Source organism: Cottoperca gobio, chromosome 5 (genome assembly GCF_900634415.1).
Source record: "Cottoperca gobio chromosome 5, fCotGob3.1, whole genome shotgun sequence".
Classification (NCBI taxonomy): Eukaryota; Metazoa; Chordata; class Actinopteri; order Perciformes; family Bovichtidae; genus Cottoperca; species Cottoperca gobio.
Genome location: NC_041359.1, coordinates 16532347 through 16552925, shown reverse-complemented (window position 1 = coordinate 16552925; position 20579 = coordinate 16532347). Strand labels below are relative to the sequence as shown.

Below are 20579 nucleotides of genomic sequence, written 5' to 3'. Positions count from 1 at the left end.
CTAAATCATGAGTTCTGGAACAGACCAGCCTGAGCAGCGTCGCCAGACGTCTCCATTAAATTTGTATTTTCAAGCATTTATCGTGGCGTTCTGACAGGAACAGTCTTTGTCCTGGTAATTACACTGAATGTACTGGTTTTAGAATATAAACTGCAAGTAATCTTTTTTGAAATGTGTTGTCAAGGACAGGATAGATGACATAGATATTGTACGAGGAAAATCCGTTTCTTCCTTTTTCTCTCCTTGTTTCTGCCCTCTTTATAGTGTAAAGGGGAACGGCAACAGTGGACAAAAAGTGCGGCTCTAATCTTTGATTACTGCTTTAGATAAATGTGTCTTTCATGCCGGTAAAATTGTATTATTTTTGCTGATGACATCTCTCTGAAAATAAGTAAAATGCATTCTTTGTTTGTTGCTTCACTTAATGTGAAACACGCTTTAGATCCTCCTTGGACAATGGTGTTGTTAAGAAGATGCTTTTTTTTGTTATTTGCATATCAAATAATTCTAATTGAAACATAATCATGAATGTTACCTGAAAGAAACCATTGTATAAACTCTATAAAGTATAAAGGTGGTGAATGCTTCTGAAAACAGTCAATAGTAATGTAACGTATGCAAGTTATAATAAATGGGCTAAAACATGCAAAACCACCAGTGTGGCGACACAACTGCGTCTCAAAATGCTAAACTAACATTACAACCAGAAACGTGATATATTAATATTGTTACTTCTTTGCTACACAGTCTGTCAGAGGCCATTAAAACATTTCTATTGAAGGTTCGTGGACTTACAATATTACGAGCTGAGAAGTTTCGGATGGGATCCTCAGCAGCGAGCGAGACGGAGCTGAGCATGATGAACACCAGGATGAGGTTGGTGAATATGTGGTGGTTTATGAGTTTGTGGCAAAACACGCGAAACCTGGAGGACAAATTAAATACAGCACAGTCACAGACATCAGTGTGATATGAGGCACTACCCGTGTGTATGTGTCCATGTGTGGAAAGCATGTGTGAGCACGATGTGTGTTTCATACGGGTTAGTGGTGCTGAAGATGAAGAAGGCGCTTCCCTCTGGGATAGGAGTGATCTTCTCCTTCTTTACCAGCTCGGAGATGACCGGCCGAGGCCCCGATGGAACTTCTGGATCCTCCTCTTCTGGAGCAGTGTCATCATTCTCCTCCTCTTCCTCCTTACGGACAAGTAGATCGTTTAAAAAGTGTGTGTTTAACTCCTCAACCTGTAAAGCTAAATTACTGTGTGAATCAGAAAGTAAGGATACCTTCTCCTCTTTTTCCTCCTCCTTTTTGTTCCTGTAATGAACACAGATATTGTTACGAATGATAGAGCAGAGTTTGAGCATACAGCTGAGCATGTTTGTCACACTGAGACATAGATCCAGCTGTCACCCTTTCTTCTCGGGTTCGTCTGTGTTGAGAGACTCTGCATCTGCCAAGTTGTCCACAGCGATAGCCAAGAAGACATTCAGGAGGATATCTGAGTGTTCAGTAAAGGACAACTCGCTCTCTGTAAAAGCACTTTATCACGGCTTTATATCTTCAGTAAATAAAATAATGAATGTAGGTTGTATTAGCAGTTTCAAGTGTGTTGGTATCGGTGACGGAGGATACAGTTTCCACAGATGAAGAGGATGATGAAGTAAAAGCACACGATCATCCCAGAAGAGGAAGGGCCTCCGTACGCCATGATCCCATCGTACATAACAGCGTTCCAGTCTTCTCCAGTCAGGATCTAAAATACATCATCATATTTATTTTGTGGGAGATGCAGCAACAGTGTTGACAACACTTTGACACTTTGACAACACTCCAGCTACAGCTGCTGTGGATGGGCAGAGATACGGGAGATGTGTATGTTGAAATATTAATATATTAACTTAATTTGACACCGAGGTAGCGCACCAATTTTGGGAATTGTCAGCAAGAAACAGAGAAAGTTGATATGAAAGTCACTGAGTGACCTAAAAGGAATTTAAAGACAATGTTACACACTAGGATTGCATTTATTAAATTATTTATCTGTGATACTGCTATAAATATTTGGGAGTTCAAAATATCCCAAAACGATATATTAGCTGATTTATTTATTTTTTATCATAAAGAACATCTTGATAAAGATTTCTTTCATGTGGATTCAAAGAAGTGACCACGGTGCATACTGAGCAGTACATTGCACAGTTGAATAATCAATTTGTCAGTGATCTCTGATAGACATTATGCGATTGACTCTCTTTCTAAATAACCTCAAACCTCGCTTGGCATTTCATTACTACTATCTGCACTAAGCCAACATCGGGCGATATATCAGCGTGGCAGATTTATTGCTGTAGCTCCATTTCTCTTCTCGTGGCCTTCAACAGTCTGTAAAACCTCTTACCATAATTAGTTCTGAAGAAAGTGTACAACAGCATTTTCAATTTGTATCTGCATGTTCAATGTATTTTCTCCAGAAGGCACCAACGAGCAAATGTTTAACGTTTGCTATTCAGACGGGAGCGCCTCTGGTGTCACAGTTCTGTCATAATCCAAACTGTAAATACCTGAAACACAGTGAGGAGGGCTTGGGGAAAGTTGTCAAAGGTACTCCTCTTGGTCTGAGTCTCGTCAAAGTTGAACTTTCCACCGAACACCTGCATTCCCAGCAGGGAGAAGATGATGATGAAGAGGAAGAGCAGCAGCAGCAGGGAAGCGATGGACTTCATGGAGTTGAGCAGAGACGCCACCAAGTTACTTAGAGACTGCCAGTGACTATAAAGCAGTGGAGAGAAGGAAAGACAGGTTATGAACTGAACACCACACACACACACACACACACACACACACACACACACACACACACACACACACACACACACACACACACACACACACACACACACACACACACACAGCATGGTAACAGTCTTACCGTGTGACCTTGAAGATCCTCAGCAGGCGGACGCAGCGGAACACAGAGATACCGAGAGGAGACATGATTTCCAGCTCGACCAGAATAGTTTCAGTGATTCCTCCGCACACCACAAAGCAGTCAAAGCGGTTGAACAGTGAAACAAAATAAGCCTGCAGCCCGAGACTGTACATCTTCACCAACATTTCACATGTGAACAGGGCTAGCAGCACCTTGTTGGCCACATCTGAAACCCACAGAAAAATACAGAACATTAAAAAAACACAAATAAATTGAGAGAGTGCGATAAGAGGTTAGGGGGATATATGTGTTGAGATGTTTTTGCTTCGAAAGATATGAAAGAATCATCGCTGCTGTTAAAACTTGCTGCCAAGGCTGCACAAATATAGTAGCTGCACACAATAAAATGCATTTTAATAAATAAAATCTGAATAGAAATATATTATTATACATTTTGTATTCAAAAAGATGAGAAAATTATTCAAATGTTTAAAAGAATGCGTCACATTGATGTCCAAAATAAGAAATCCTTTGAAATGTTGTTTTCACATCGCTCATCGTTGAATTTTGAACCTAGTTTCATTGAGATGTATGTTAGCCTACTAACTAAACAATAGACAAATGAGGTCAATACAAAATTAATTATTAAAGAAAAGAAAAGACTTTGATGTGTACTGAAGTATTGTTCATACCCTGCACTTGTGTCAGCCACATAGGCTGGTTGTAATGCTCTGATGATATGGTGAGCGTGTTGAGGAACACCAGGATGATGACCAGCCAATAGAAAGGCACCGATTTGACAGCCAACCGGCACTTCCTGCGGCAGAACCTGTTCCAGCGGCGCCAGCGCCGACTGTGGGAGGAGATACCAACATCAGGACGAAGAACAACACTAATGTGTCTCGCTTTGCTAATGAATTGATTTGGAAGAACACAGGATCTGGTCATATAGATTTCAGTGTCTAAACAATAGAATAAATACATCAGCTCAGTGTTTTTTTTAAGTAAATCACTACAGAATAATGCAGAGGAGTGAGGGGGAAGAGCCACGGAGGGACTACATCGATATATTTTTTGCAAGTCATACTGTACAGTAGATGAGGTGAAAAATACTGCGTAAGACTATTCTATAAAAATACCTTATGGTACATGCTGACTTTCTAAAAGCTGTTGATGTATCATCCCCAGTAAAGTCTCATTAAAATACAGTAAAAATGAAAGCCAAGCACTTACAAATACAAATCTGTATAATGCTGGGCATGAACCCCTATAGCAACAGCTATATGCACCATGCAGAGACAAAGACCCACAGAGATACTGACCTGAACTTTGACTTTGAAATTTTTTGACTGAAAGAAAGAAGAATGTCAAAGTTTAAAAAATGAAGGTTGTAGCAGATGCTAGAAAAGAAGTGTCCAGCCGCAAAAGTGAGCAGCATTGAAGAGTAGGAAGGTAATATATACACATGCAGGTGAGTTGTTTGCTTTAAATCACAAATCAAAAGGTTAAGAAAGTAGCACTTAGAAGATCAAATGTGGCTGTTTGTGCTGTAACTCAAGAGACTGATGTTTGTACATCTCTGTAGGAACAGTCACACCAGAAGGGACAGCAATCGGATGTATCTCTGTAGAAATAGCAGTGGTGTTGTTGTTCAAAGTTCTCACCACAGAGGTCCGCAGCATGGTGTCTTTTCATCTTCTCCGTTTTGGTTCTCGGTGTTCACAGATTCTGTTTCGCTGGCTGGAACGCTCGCTGCAGCAGCAAATAAAGCAGACATTTACAAGATAATACTCATATGCGCTTCGCTGCCGCATAAGATTCTTCAGATAGACTCACAGTGCACTACATCCCAGAGGGAGGAAGTGTGAAAAGAAATAAAATGGAGACTGCCTTCATCACATCAGGTTATTCTGACAGGCATTTCTTCAAAAGGAAGCAAAAAGATACACTAAAGGAACATACTTTACTAATCAGCAAAGATACAAAAAAAAAAAAAGATCACGCTCCAAAGCGCATCACACTTATTTGAGAGTGATTTAAAAAGAAAAGTAACAAAATGATTGTATTTTTTATTGCAAAGCCACGTTGCAGCTACAAAACTTTCAACCTCATAGAGAGGAAGGAGCTAAGCGCTGTGGCAGTGCATCACTGTCATCATTAGTATCATTTACCAAGTGCTGAAAGGGAGCTGACATGGGACAGGCGAGTGGACAGCTGCTCTATGAGGGCTGACTGATGCAGACAATGAGGGAGCAGAGGGAAGAGGAGAGCAGGCCGAGGAGGACAGAGCTCTTAAAGCTGTCTCTGAAATGCTACACTCAAAGTACTGCCAGCGCTGCGGAAAGACTGTCTGCGCAGACAGATGATGATTAACTGTGCGAAACGTCTCAGTGCTTTAACTCGTACGAGGGAGCATGGTGTGTTCTGCTGCTTAGCTTATGTAGACGTGTTGGCTTTGATTCCTGAGTGGTCGGACAGCTCTCAGCTCTGAAAATAGTGCTGACTGCTGGAGTAGTGATCTGGGTTTAGCCCTGTTTCCTATATTCATACTGAGCCCCTGCTTTTGAAATGGGACATGGAAAGGAAACGGGGCGTGCCTGCTATCAAACACAGCTGCATTTCTATTCCATATCAGACTCAGTTAATGAGTAGGCTTTTTATTTAGAACCAGTAGATCTTTGGAAAAAAAAATAAAAGGGAGGAAAAAAGGAGAGAACAAAAACTGGAAAAGGCTGTGATGCTAGGACACGACAGGTTTAACACAATAGTAAAGCACATAGTGATGCACAGCAACACACACACACACACACACACACACACACACACACACACACACACACACACACACACACACACACACACACACACACACACACACAGACTCACTCAGTTTCGGATGCTCCAACTGGGATTAAAAGGACACACTGCTGCTTATAATTTTAATTAGTGTCCTTGTTTTAGGTCCTGATTAATTCACTAATAATGTAGAGTATTAAGAACAGATCATTGATTCTTCACTGATAGATTGAGGTTTAGTCATAAAGTAAATGTTTTTTTGCCGGCAGCAGCATGTTAATAAAAAACAACAAACTGTAAACCTCGTTCTGGCACTTTTAGTTTATGGTTGACTTGTTAATTGTTATGATATTTTGAATATTCTAATAATTACCTTTCCTTTCACACGTTAAGGTTTTTCTAGTTTTAGCTTATCTCTTCTATGTATGATACTTTGTGTATTTTAATATGTTCTAATGTATATAATGTTTTAGTTATTAGTATGTTGTGTTGAATGATTCCCTGTCCTGTTGCACCAGGAGCGAGTTCCTAACAACTGTAATATTTGTAAAAAAAGAAAACAACTGATTCTGGTCTGATTTTTGAATAAAAACTGACACACGCACACGCACACGCACACACACACACACACACACACACACACACACACACACACACACACACACACACACACAAAAGCAAGAGAACACTGGAGGGAAAACCACAGGATTTACCATGAGTGTCGGACGACTGGCTGAACCACCCAAACCTTCCTTTCTTCTTCTCAGTAAGGTCAGCCAGAGTCACCCCTTCATGTGTAATGCATGCAAGCCCATGCATTCAGACACAACGGCACAGCAGAGGGACATGGGGGGCGAGAATGGGCTGCTATCAAAATGGGTCAGAGCAGACAAGCACCACAGGACAACAACAGTATTCAAAATATCAATATCCAACAATGACAAGAGCAGCAGGAGCCACGGGGGCTCGGGACACTGAGGAGGGCAGAAGAACAACATGGAGAGCTGTTAGTCACTGAAGGCGCCTGCAGGTGTCGACGCCCTGTACTAACATGTTACAGTGCGAATTGAAGTATTTGCATGTCAACGTGTTAGCAGGGGACCGTCATGTATCGCCGACAGACACCAAAAGCCGGGATGGATGTTGAAGAAAAGCAGTATGGACCTGCCTCCTCGTCACACAGAACCTCCACAGCTTTAGGAGCCTAAACTTTCACTTTATACATGAAGTATGACTAGAGGAAAAGACAGGTGGGAGAGGCGACAGTAAATGGACAGAATACATAAAACAAATGAGGGAAAATCGTAATGAACAGTGTAAAAAATAAAGATCCTACAACTCAAACTATAAGGTGAACCAGTTGAAGTTTCTCTACTCTGCATCATGTGCTGCTTATATAAAGAGGATTTGGATTAAGAATTTTTCTACTGCTCAAGTAACATCTTTTTTTTTCCCTTTTACCCTTCTCAGATAAACTCCAGTGGTAGTCACAGCGTGCTCCACTTCCATCAGTGACTTCCATCGAGCGTGAAGATAAGAAGAGTCTGTACGGCTCTGCTTCAAACACCTCAAAGCCAATACATGCACACCTCTATGTTATGTAGGTATGTATCTAAGTGTGTGCATTGTGTAAAGCCAAGAAGGTCTCATTGACTACAGCACAAATATTGTTCATAGTTTTTACATCATTATGGTACAATACCATCATGAATTGTTATTAAACTGTTAATAGTGCAATTACTGCCGTGTAACTGACCTTTGACCTGCAGCCAAGTTCGATCAACCGGCTTCATCTACTTATGTCAATCAGTCCAACAAAACATCTGCATGAATTGCATCATGGACTATTGATGCTACTGCCGGTCGAGAACATTCTCTCCTCTCTGGTGGATTTGCTCTTGCAGTTTTGTTAAAAGTTGATGCAACATTGTAGGGCTAAAATAGGAGCCCATGTTTGAACTTATAGGCTCTTTTCTCCTAATTAATCCCCGCTGTATCTGTGCTAGATATGTCTCAATATGATTGACCAGTTATCTGGGACAAAAAGAAAAATAGAGCATTCTCCAGCCCAATGGACACAGGAGTGCAAGGAAAAGACCCGGTTTTGTTTTAAACACTATTATGGAATACATATTTCACCTCCAGAGAGAAATATCTTTTAGCTAATCAACTGTTTTCCTTTTTATTTTATTTTATTTTGTAACATTGACACATTATAGATTTCTGGAGTCCGAACTCTTGCATTTCCGGATTATATAAAAATACTGCAAATTAGTTCACAGCCCTCTCAAGTCAACAATAATACACACTACTGGATAGTTTTCTCGATGTGGCGGTAACAGATTCGATCAGTTTGCTGTATCGAAGGGCTCTTGTGATGCCGGCGCAGCATCACTCTGGGAGGAAAGGGAGAAGGTTCTTACGGTTGCGCTTGGTCTCATCGGCCTCATCCTCGTTGTCGGGGTCGATGTCCTCAGCCTGAGTGATCCAATCCAAATAACCCTTCAGATCCTCCTCCAGCTGCTGCTTCTCACGCAGCTTCTGGAAGTCTCCCCGGGCTTTGGCCTTCTCTCTCTCCTTGGAGAACTCTCTGAGTTTGCAGATTGCAGATTGCACATGGACAAAAAACGTACACACATACAAATACAAAAGAGTGCATAAAAGACCAAAAACACACACACAGAAAGAGAAACTTACTTTCACAGCAAACAAGAAAAATGTTTTGTCACACGAAATGGAGGAGTCTTCCTTCCTGTATTAAATAATATGCAACATGATTTTTCACTACACTGAATAAAGATATTATATTTATATATATATATATATATATATATATATATATATATATATATATATATATATATATATATATTCACATACTTCAATCACAACCTTTTAATGCCTTGTATGTTTTTGTGAACCCTAGCCACTGGAGGGAGATGTACACCTTTGAAAGACAACACAGCACTATATTTAGATCCCGACAGTACAGTAGCGTATCCTTCAGGCGAGCATCTTAATCATACAGAAAAGGCAATTTAGGTGGACAGATGGTTTCAAGAGACACGAAACATTTGCACAGCGTCTGAACTCAAAGATTATATAAAACAACGACCATGGAAACTAAAATATGTAAGGATTCAGAAGACGGTACGTAAATATGTTCCGTTCACGGTGGGATATTGTCAATAAAATATGTATTTAAACTGTGATAATGAAAAAGACAAAAACAATGACACTTGATGGTGAGAGGGAAGCACAGCAGTATTTATAAAACAGCATTTTGAAAGTTGATGCAGATGATAAATTATGCCAATGTAAAGCAGCTGACAGGACTGTAAAGAGTGTCTGAGTTGATCATTCTGTTAACCTTGTTGGCTTTTTTAATTTATTTTTTTAAATCAGGCTTTTCAGGCTGGTCAACCATCGAGAGTTGATTCTACTGTAATACCCCACCCCCACTCCACAGAGCTGGGAAAGCAAACTGGGATTTGAGAGAGCTTAGGAACGCAGAGGGAGTGAAGGGCGAGGAATAAGATTAATTTCTCTCTCAGAAGGTTGGGTGGGTTTGAGGACGGGGTGGGGGAGGAAACGCTCACTTTGCAGTTGGCGGGGAAAGGACGCCATAGTTAGACGGCAACAGAGGTCAGAGAAGAACGCCTGAGAAAGAACATTCATTTATCTTGTGCTCCTAACGCAGAATAGCCAATCACAGGTTTAATATCTCAATATTATTGTATAAAGATTGTCAGGATCTTACATCCCAAGAGTCTGCAGCGTAGATGTACTCATTTACGGGCTAACACTACATAGTAAGCAGTGCCAGAGTGCACAACACACCACTGCATACACGCTTTGCACACTGCAAACGAAAACCACTGCACAAGTTTCCTCTTACCCACTCAGCACACCTAACACAAGGTTTAACACGAAAAAGGATCCCAGAATAATCAGGCTAACAAAATAAATCCAAGGTGTTTCCCATCCGATGGCGTCGTTGACCTACAGGAGCCAAAAGTAGCCCGTTAACAGACACATAGAAGAGCAGAGAACCTCCGGCCTGAAATCAAGCAGAAGGTCTCTGTTAGCAAAGAGAGGAAGGTGCTTACCCGCTCAACACACCCAAAACCAGGTTAAGAACGAAAAAGGAGCCGAAGATCACAAGACTGACAAAGTATACCCATGGAAGCTCAAGGCCCATTGCATCGTTCATCTGGAGGAACAAGCATCACGACAGAGGAAGGAGAGGAAGGGGGAAGAGAGGAAGAAAAGAGTGAAACAAACGGTTAAAGGTAGAAACTTTCAGAGAAAAAGAGCAGAAGAAAGGTTAGACAAAAGTAGCTCTTTCTTCAGATGAAGAAAAATAGAGATCTTGCAGAAATACTAAAAGTACCAGGATAGCATCTTATTGTTGTTGTGAGTTGTTGAATGCATTCAATCATTTAGTCCATCAATCATATCAGAGTGATAAGAGCTGCCTCAGGAAGTTATCAGCAGCTTCATCATCAGAATGTCAGTCACATGTGCGTCTGATGTGAGAAGACATTTAAGCTGAAGGCGTGTGACAGTCTCAGGATATTGGACTGGGAGGGCAGAGACTCACCCAGTACAGCACGTCCGTCCAGCCCTCCATGGTGATACACTGAAACACTGTCAGCATGGCAAACAGGAAGTTGTCAAAGTTGGTAATGCCTCCGTTGGGACCTTGCCAGCCTTCCCTGCACTCGCTGCCGTTGATGGGACATTGTCGCCCGTGCCCTGAGATGGCACATGGAGCTGGTTCCTCTTCTGCTATCCCATCTAAAGAAAGAGACGAAGAAATTATGTTTGTAATCGTCACACATGCGGAAAACAACTGCATTTGAAATATTTGATTATTTTAAACAGGGGTCTCAAACTACTCAGACAATTTCACCATGTTTAATTACAATGTATTGTTATATCTGGCCCATTTAGGCTTAGCTGAAGAATTAACACTTGCTAGGACCAACAGAGGACAAGTAGTTTCAAGCGAGGGGAATTTTTTCCACCATGAAGTGTAAACTTGACTGCCTCTCTCCTCATCTGCAAGGAGAAAGCTGCTGTTCTCCAGGAAAACAGTCTCACTGGGCATTACTCAAATGAACATGCAGAGCAGCGCCATGTCCAAGGGAAGGAGGGAGAAACAAACACTGTGTTTAAGCAGCCCCCCTGGGACAGAACAACATGGCCAGTTGCCAGCAGGTAATTAAATTTTGGGACCCAAGAAGAGACTTGCCATGTCAGATTGTAAAATTTCCACACCTACACGAGACATCTACATTGTAAAAAAGAAAAAGGTAAAGAAAGACAGCTAAATGTAACAGTGTTTTTATACTGTAGATATAATTTGGGAATGTCCTTTCTGTCATGTTGTTGCAACTAGAAATACACTCATCACGTTTTATCAACGTGATTGAGATGCAATTATGAAAAAGATCGCCTGAAGCTTCAGTTTGTGTAATATTTAATGCTCAACAATTATTTTATGTCAACCTGACTTGTGTTAAAATCCTTTGTTCACCTGTTAAACTGGGCCGACATGTTGTCAGACTAAACATATATTTTCTCCTTCAGAATCCAGAAATGCATTTTGATGTTTGTTGAATGTCAGAGCACAGTAGTGTTAACGAATAGAAAGTTGACAAAGTTTTATGTGTACAACAGAAAATCAGGAGGGCGTACCTGAGCCAGGAATAAAGCAGGTCGCGTGCATTTTGCCGATGAAAAGTTCCAGGCCGATAATAGCATAGATGATGATAACAAACAAGACCAGCAGGGCAATGTGAAGCAGCGGGACCATGGCTTTAATGATGGAGTTCAACACCACTTGTAAACCTGCGCAAGGAGGGAAGTAAACACATTTGTAAGTAGGAAGTTTCTTCTTTTATTTTTCTACAAATTTGATACAGGGTTACATCTAGAACCACATATAGTTAATTAAAAAGAACCATTATATACAACACATGCCTATCGTATGTATGGGGTCACACTGGGTTGTCTGTGTGTTGGTATATGGAGCTCAGTACTTACTGGGTACGCCTGAGACCAGCCGCAGGGGTCGCAGCACACGGAAGGCTCGGAGGGCTTTAACATCGAATCCACCTGGTTTACCTCCGTGTCCTTGCATTGAAGGATGGTTAATTTCTCCTTCTGCTTCGCTTTCTACCTTCTCTTCTTTGGTCAAAAGCTCCAAGACAACACTGAAGAGTCTGTCAGAGAGCAAAGACAGAACCTCGCACTATTAGTCTGCTGAGGAAAACATTCTGAATAGCATGTAACATGCACCGGAGCTGCTATGTTGTATAGTCCAGAGCATCCTTATGTAATATAGTAGAGCGGAAATGATTAATCAATAGATCGATTATTAGTCGATCGACAAAAAAAAGTAGCTATTCTCACAGAAGTATAAAGCCATGTTTTTCATTCCAGTAAATTCTCCTCTAATTGGCCCCTGCGAGATGATTCTGGTTTCTGATTTCTGCTCAACAATTATTTTATGTCAACCTGACTTGTGTTAAAATCCTTTGTTCACCTGTTAAACTGGGCCGACATGTTGTCAGACTAAACATATATTTTCTCCTTCAGAATCCAGAAATGCATTTTGATGTTTGTTGAATGTCAGAGCACAGTAGTGTTAACGAATAGAAAGTTGACAAAGTTTTATGTGTACAACAGAAAATCAGGAAGGGCGTACCTGAGCCAGGAATAAAGCAGGTCGCGTGCATTTTACCGATGAAAAGTTCCAGGCCGATAATAGCATAGACAAAAAAAAGTAGCTATTCTCACAGAAGTATAAAGCCATGTTTTCCATTCCAGTAAATTCTCCTCTAATTGGCCCCTGCGAGATGATTCTGGTTTCATTCTCTGTGCTACACTCCACTTCTACAACAACGACACACAAATGTAATCATTTCAAAAAACAACAGCTCGTGTTCCACCTCGTAGGTTGTTCATGTGGCACGAATACCATCGGGTGCAGCAGCAACATGTTCATGTTTGCATCTGATGACCAGCTTTGTATTTCTGTTAGAATAGGTTGTTCTGCTTTCAGAGGCTGACACAATGTATGGGTCTGAAACCACATTTTATGTAACTTCAATGCCAGATCATTTGGACGCATATCAATAAATATATAAAGTAACTGTGAATTAACATGCCTTAACTGATCATCATAGTGATCATTTATTAATGAGGAAGTAATGATATATCCTGCTCTTTGTATTTACTTACTTTGCTCTTACTCCCTTAACTCATTTTATTAACAGTGACCATAGATCATTAAACAGCTGATAAATTGTGGTTAGCTTAACAGCTGACAACTCAAACATTCAGCGTCTTCACCTTATCACTAAGTAAACCCTGTGTGTGTTCTCTCACACATCAATAACGTCATTCTGGGACTTTTTGATAATGCCGTTGATTGGATACTTGTTTTGTCAAACTGAGACATCTCGCCCTTAAAATTATTTCCTGGCTGAGAGCGTTTGTATTTTACTGTTGATCCCTGAAAGCATCATTTATATGTGAAACTATAATGTAGCATGTGTCATCAGTTTACTTTACAGCCACCCACAAACCATACTGTTACCAGGATACAGTTGGATTAACAAGCGCACCATCACATATATTAAATCCCATGCAAAATGTAATGTGAATAAATGGTATACAAACGGGTAGCTTCCACATATTCATAGTATTTTTGACACCTGTCAAAAACATTTGTCAGTTATTTCTTTGCGTAATAAAAACAGGTGCGAGGCTGAGAGTGCAGTACAGCAGCATCTCACGCTCTCTGTCTCGGTACCCAGTTAAACGTATACAAACAGCAGATAAATGTTTCCTATAGTGACCCAAACGTGAAATCAGCAGTGAACAAAGGTCTCACCATGAAAGAGGACACTTCATTACAGTCAGTTAGACATTCCTCACCTAGCCAAGAGGGGAAATCATCTTGACACATCACATCAAAGCTGTGGACTAAAAGCAGTGAATGAAGCTGCCTTTGGGAAGGAGTTCTGAGGGCCTATAAGCACAGTCTGCTCAGACTTATGTTGTATTGACTCACAGCTGTAAGACTGACCGCCTGCCACTGGGGTTTCATTACTCATCCAGTCATTTTCAAAAGAGAACATATTGACACCTTTTGACTCCTTTTTACGTGAGAAAAACCGCTTTCATAAAAGTGATACATCAGGTTTCTTTACCAGTCAAGGTGCAAAACTTCCCTGTGTCTCCTCACGTCATACAAGTGGATTACATTTGTTACAACTGTTTAAGCCCATCACTTTAAATTGTAAACTACGCTAACAGTGTTTTAGGAATGTTATTTATCTTTATCTTCTGTTTTAGTCATCCATTGTTTTTAATGTATTTCTGTACCGAAAAGAATGGAAACACTTGCTACATGGAAAATCTGGAAAAGAAAAATGTACATGCTCTTATATAAAACTCATGATAAAATTGTATAACATATATTTGAAAATGATCAAATGTAAACATATGTACATATCTAGCAATCCAGCATGTCATGTTTGTTTTTTTGGATCGCCTACAACCTTTATCTAACCTGTTGAACCATACCGTGACCTGCTGTAATCTATAAATACAAAGACACACACACATATTGAAGCCTGTTGTGAAGGGGGATGAACCTTGACCTTTTGACTTTAATTTATACAACCGTTTGAGAGCCATATCGACACGGCTATGTTTTGGTACTGGTAGTATTATTTCAGCGATTTATCGGCAGCAGTCACCCTTCATAGCAGGAGCAGCCGTCTTTGCATTCGACTGCATGGCAGATCAACCCTGCATGCTGCATACAGACAGAGATCTGACCCAGCTACCCACTGGACTGTGTGTAGGAGAGGAGAGAGAGGAAGGAAGATAGAGGAGAAAAAAGAGACGCTGCGATAAGGATGAAGATAACAAGAGGAGAGTGTGCAGGGGAAAGAAATGAGGACAGATTGAGGTGGGGAAGTGTAAAGCATGACGTTCAAGATCAAAATGGAAGGGGGAAGTATAAGAAAGAGCTGCAGAGACAAAGCAGAGCAGGATGGGAGAGTGTGAGCGAAAGACAGTAAGTGAGAGGAGAGGAGAGGGAAAAACGGGAGGGAGTGTTGGAGAAGAGATGAAGTATGGAGAGATGGTGACTCACTCCAGTGGTGGTAAAGCTCTGATTTATTTTCTCTGTCTTTTCTGGGTCATATACTGTGGGTGTATGAGGGTCTCTATTAGCACTTGGCTGCTTGGAACAGAGGCTTAAGCAACTTTAACTTTAACACTGACTGCCTCTCTCAGAGACTCTGTAAACTGCAACTGTCAAATTCAGATCTAAATCTAAATCTAAAGCTTCACACTGAAAAAACAAAACCTCAGGATCTGCTAAATCAGCTGGCATGATGCCCACTGGAACCAGTCATTGGTTTAATCAAATACATTATTCACTGTGCTTTATAATATATAAGTCAATTGAAATAACAAAAGTTATTGACTTACCCTATGACGACAATTACGAAATCCAGCATGTTCCAACCGTTTCTCACGTACGCATTCTGGTGCATCACTAAACCATAGGCGATAATCTTCAGAAAGGTCTCAATTGTGAAAATGATAAGGAAGGCATATTCAACTGTTTCCTGCAGACACACAGAAAACAAGAGAACAATAGTTGTGGAAGGAACTAGATGGAATATCATAAAAAAGCATTAGCATGGCATTAATACCGTGTGTTGTGTGGAAAACACACACAGAACACACTGACATGAACGGATAAGAAATCTGATGTAAACATTTACAATCCAGCTCTTTGGCTTTATGTATTAGTACACACAAGAACAACCTCAATGTGCAAGAACATAAAAGAGCACCAGAAAGAAGAAAGTGTACGGACAGCTGACCTCTGATATGCATGTACCTTCTGAGCCTACACAACAGGATATAACTAGTCATTTTTGTAATCCAAAAAAAAAAAAGTTATTAGCTTGGAAGATTAATTGATAATATGTGATATGAAGGTCAGCGTTGCTCGGCTTTGTCAGCCGGTAATCTTTTGCAACTCTTTGTACACGTGTACGTCTTTGTTGACGAAAAACAGGAAAAAGCACAAATAAGGACAAAACGGCCGTCGATAGGTGAAAACACTGATTCACTAAACTGAACTACCAGTCAGAGATCTGTCGCCCACCGCTGTATGAATGTATCTGAGAGAATAAACAAAGAAAAGTTTTTAGAGGGTGTGTAAGAGACCAGAAGCAGTGATGTAACTCAGCATTGCAGAGATAACACGGGAACATAAAGCCATCAGGTTGAGGTCGATTGAGAGTGAAGCTAACAACGGAGGCACACGTTGCTAGATAAAGGTGGTATGTTCATGTTAGTGCAGTGCGATGTGTAACATGCTGAAGGTGGACACACCACAGGGTGACTCAGTTTATTTAGGACAGTCCTGGGACGTGTAGATATGAAACCCTCTTTATCCTTTAGGCATGAGGCAGGTCAACGTAAACTGCACACAGGCTGGTATCCATAATATCTGTCTGTCAATGCTAATAGTCATTTAACTTTTCACATGAGGCGCCCAAAGGCTTTTATAATACACAATACAGACAAATGCTAAAAGCCACACACACACACACACACACACACACACACACACACACACCCACACACACACACACACACACACACACACGTTGTTTTGTGTGTGTGTGTATTATACAGTATATATATTATATAAATAATAACCTCTTCCACCTGAGGGAGTCCTAAATGCTTTGCTCTGTGTTCTCTGCAGACACCATAAATGCAGGAGCGCTGTGGGCTGTGGGTCTCGTTTTCCCAACAGTTTACTGCAGATTGTGAGAAGCACTTAGCCCAGAATAGAAGACATGGGCCTCTTTGTTGCTGAAGTAAAAGGTTGAGTTAAGCTTATGGCTGCTGCCTCTGTGACAGAGCATGCTTAGGCCGCAGGGAGCAGAACAGAACAATTCATACAAGGATGGAAGGGAAGTGACGGAGAGACAAGTGAACACTTATCGAATGAAAAGGACCAAACTGCTGCTGCAGTAATCTTTTGGTAATCTAACGTTTTCTATGGGAATTTAGAATTAGTAATATTTTTTTTTCCTGTGTGTTCTGCAGCAGTAACAATTGTAAAGATGCAGAAAGCAGCATGTAATATGTTGTCAGGACAGTTTTAGCTTTCCACGGCGCAGTACATTTATGAACATGAACAAATTGACACTTCCTGGTTGGAGAAAGCATTTAATATAATAACAAATGATAACTATTCCCTCTCAATTAACCAGCAATTTATTAAATCATCAGCAAGTTAAACTGTGAGCATAAATAGAACGAGGGAGAGACACAGAACGAGAAGGAGAGTGAGGCCTTTGGGGATGACCATAAATATCTCTGACTCATCTTAGTTTATTTGTGCTGTAAAGAGACTTACGTTCTCTTTCCTCATACATTATATGCATACAACAAGTAGTTCATATGTTTACTTCGCTTGCTGCTATTCTGTTAGGTATACACACACAACATGATACATCATGCTCTCACGCATACACAGACAGACACGGCACATATTTATGTCCTAAATTGCACGCTAACAGCGCATAACAAACTAATGCAAAACAGGATACCACACGACATAATAAATGCTCCTCGTCGACCCCCTCTAAAGGCAAGCCTCAGTTCATCTCACACTCACATCTCCACATGACAAAGGATGCTAACCCGCTCAACCACGCATTCTTCTACATAACTCGCCATATGACTGAGCCGTGCGGGACGTTGGTAATGCAAACCTATTAAGAATTCAAATGGGCCTGTGTGCAATGCCCATAAGGCTCCATCTATCTTCTCCCAGACTACACACTGAAAAGCACCAATTAAATGTTGTGCACACTAATAAAGAGTTGAAATGGAGTCATAAAAATACAATAAAACTGATTTTCTTGTTTTATTGTTTTAAACTTCCGCCTGAGTATCAGAACTAATCACAGCGTTACGTTTGTTAAATTCAATATATGTACTAAAATACATTGAACATGAAACACTGTGCTTTAATATTCATTATTGCTTCCAAACCAACCATGTCCTATCCCCTAATAAAGTCATGTCAATTTTATTTGTAAAGCCCAATTTCACAAATCACAAATCTGTGTCCTTTACTCTCTGTACAGCTACGACACTGTCTCTCCTTAGACCCGGATATGCAACATGTAGTGTGTGCAGAATAGACCAACATAATACAATTACAGTATAAACAATCAGGATGACAAACAGTTAGAGAATTTAGAGGAATAGTTGGACAATTTGGGAAATACGCTTGTCCACTTTTTTTGCCAAGTTACTAGATGAAAATATCCCCCTTATGTCTGTAGCTGGCTCTGCTTGCTCCTCAGAGACAGATTAAATCACGGGTCTCATAGTTCGTGCCAATAAATTAAATGTACACGTCAACCAGGCCGGGCAGTCATCCTGACTGATGGTCTGTAATAAATCTCGACATTGCCTGCAGCCATAAAATATCTCCGTATTTTATTAATGGCATGACAGTTAAATGGAAAAGAGAGAATAATTGTAAAAAGAAAAAGTAAACAAATTACTTTTTTCTTTTTAGTGATCATTGTAAGGTTCAAGGTCGCTAGTTAACGTAATAATGTAATGTTATAAGATTAGGCTTTGACATTCTACTTTTCTGCAGTTTTCTTTTGGAGGGGGGTGGGGCTTTTATGCCTTTAATGGATAGAACAGCCATAGAGAGAGAAAGGGGGAGAGAGAGGGGATGACATGCAGCACAGGCCCACAAGTCAGATTCGAACTCGGCTGTTAAAGATGGAAATGATCTGTCAGAAACCGTCACACAAACAGTATATATGTCAGGGCTGTGTATGGCAATATCGATTAGTTTCTCAACTATTTAAAATGATTAATGCAGGTAAAACTTCTATAGATTGACGGACTAATCACTGCAGTACTAATATATATAGAGTGTATATGAATTCTGTAACAAATGCATTGTGCAGCCTATTTCATGTATTTCTGATGACATGACCACCTGAGTGTTACTACATGTGCGTGTATGAAAAGACACATCAGAGCTTGTGGCGGCGAGCGCACAGTCACATGAGTCAGAGTGACATCATGCATGTTTGATATCTGTGTGCGACCAGAGCGCTTACAAGCAGAGCAAATACAAAAAACTACAAGCCATAATACCAATGTCAACACAAACCATATATAGTACAGTGGGGAGTACACACAGTCAGCACATACTAGCAAACAGCATGGTGAGACGACACAGCAGCACATGAGCGTAAACTCAGCAGCTATCAGCCACGGGACAGTTTGAGAGCAGATCTCACAGAAACGTTATAATGTCATTTTGGATCTGACCCTGCACACAATGAGCAGACATATATTCTGTAGGACTTCCCACATCACTCTACGGCTTCATCTCCCTCCCCCATGCGCTCTCCATCTCTCGCTAACTCTCTTTCCTTTCCCCTGTCTGTATAGATCAGTCAGTGCCATCCAGCCAAGCCAGGAGGGGGTGAGGGTAGCCAGCATTTAGAGCTTCTTCACCGCCTACTGCTGCAGGTTTTCACAGTAAATAAGTGTGTTTGCGTGTGCAGGCTATGTTGGGGTGCCTGTTTAAGTGTGCGTTAATCTTAAAGCCTGTTACATTATCATACCAGCTGATCCGACGTACAGTAATTTGACATTTTATAACAGTTTATTTAGAATTTCCCGCTACTTCTCAACAGGAAATAGTAGGATGTGTTTCTGCATGTCTCTTTATCGCTTTTTTTGTTGTTCAAATGCTCATGTTTAAAGTACTGACTGAATCCAACAATAAAACAATAACAGCAGAAACAAAATGTCGACTACATTACACAATAAGACATATACCATACATGTACCACACATCTGTTCTTATGCCGCAATTTATATCGCTCTATATAGCTCTTTGTATGCACAGTATATAAATGTGTATGTGTGTGTGGTGTATGAGTACACAACATGTTAATGTGTGTGTGTGTACGTGAAGCACTGTGGGGGCGGGCAGGAGTTGTGTGAGGATGTGGATGTCACTCTGCCAAGGAAAACACTACAAGTGCAGGTCATCTTAAGTATACCCACACTACCAATGTCTTCACAAAGGAAGAAAACATCACACTGAATATTTCTTGCATAAGCTCTGTGATGTATCGTTTAGTTTTGCCATATAAAGTTACACGGTCGACAGAATTGAACACCGATGTAGTCGTTGAATCAAGATGTTTTCTCAGTTCCCAAAATGCTGCGGCTGTCACAGACCATAGACTGTCACATACCTGTTTGGCTTTACGCAGTAATAGCTCAGTGTATATAGTATAGGATTTGTCTACGACACAGCACAGAGCAGATCTTCAGATCTGTGCAGAGCCGCCGTGTATCTGTTAAACAAAAGGGTGCTGAGTTCATGTGACTGTTAGTGTAGAGAAAGAGGCAAATAGTGAATCTGCAACCTGAATGCTGCAACACCTCACAGGGAATAAAGCATTCTCATGTATTTTCATTTCAGTCAAGCCCACACACTTCTATCTCTATCACAAATAAGGACACACACACACACACACACACACACACACACACACACACACACGCACACACACACACACACAATGCAAATTACAAATGCAAAGACCTCTGATCCCCCTCTCTTCCCTTTCTGGTTTCCTCTCTTTGTAGTTCATCATTTGCAAAGTGTACCTGTAAATGTTAGTGCTCCATTACTTCACAGTAAATCTGTAAGAAAGCATATTCATGCGTGCAGG

At 40.7% G+C, this 20579-nt stretch overlaps 1 protein-coding gene across 1 annotated transcript in view; it reads right to left on the bottom strand.

Moving 5' to 3' along the window:
- cacna1da (calcium channel, voltage-dependent, L type, alpha 1D subunit, a) overlaps positions 1-20579 on the bottom strand; it is a 53179-nt gene that overhangs the window by 23123 nt on the left and 9477 nt on the right. Inside the window, 15 exon segments of the mRNA XM_029432706.1 lie at positions 796-925; positions 1041-1192; positions 1388-1500; positions 1635-1755; positions 2564-2771; positions 2932-3157; positions 3624-3784; positions 4254-4280; positions 4596-4683; positions 8151-8317; positions 9837-9940; positions 10331-10527; positions 11431-11583; positions 11779-11957; positions 15247-15386. Coding sequence (XP_029288566.1) covers positions 796-925; positions 1041-1192; positions 1388-1500; positions 1635-1755; positions 2564-2771; positions 2932-3157; positions 3624-3784; positions 4254-4280; positions 4596-4683; positions 8151-8317; positions 9837-9940; positions 10331-10527; positions 11431-11583; positions 11779-11957; positions 15247-15386 — 2166 coding nt within the window.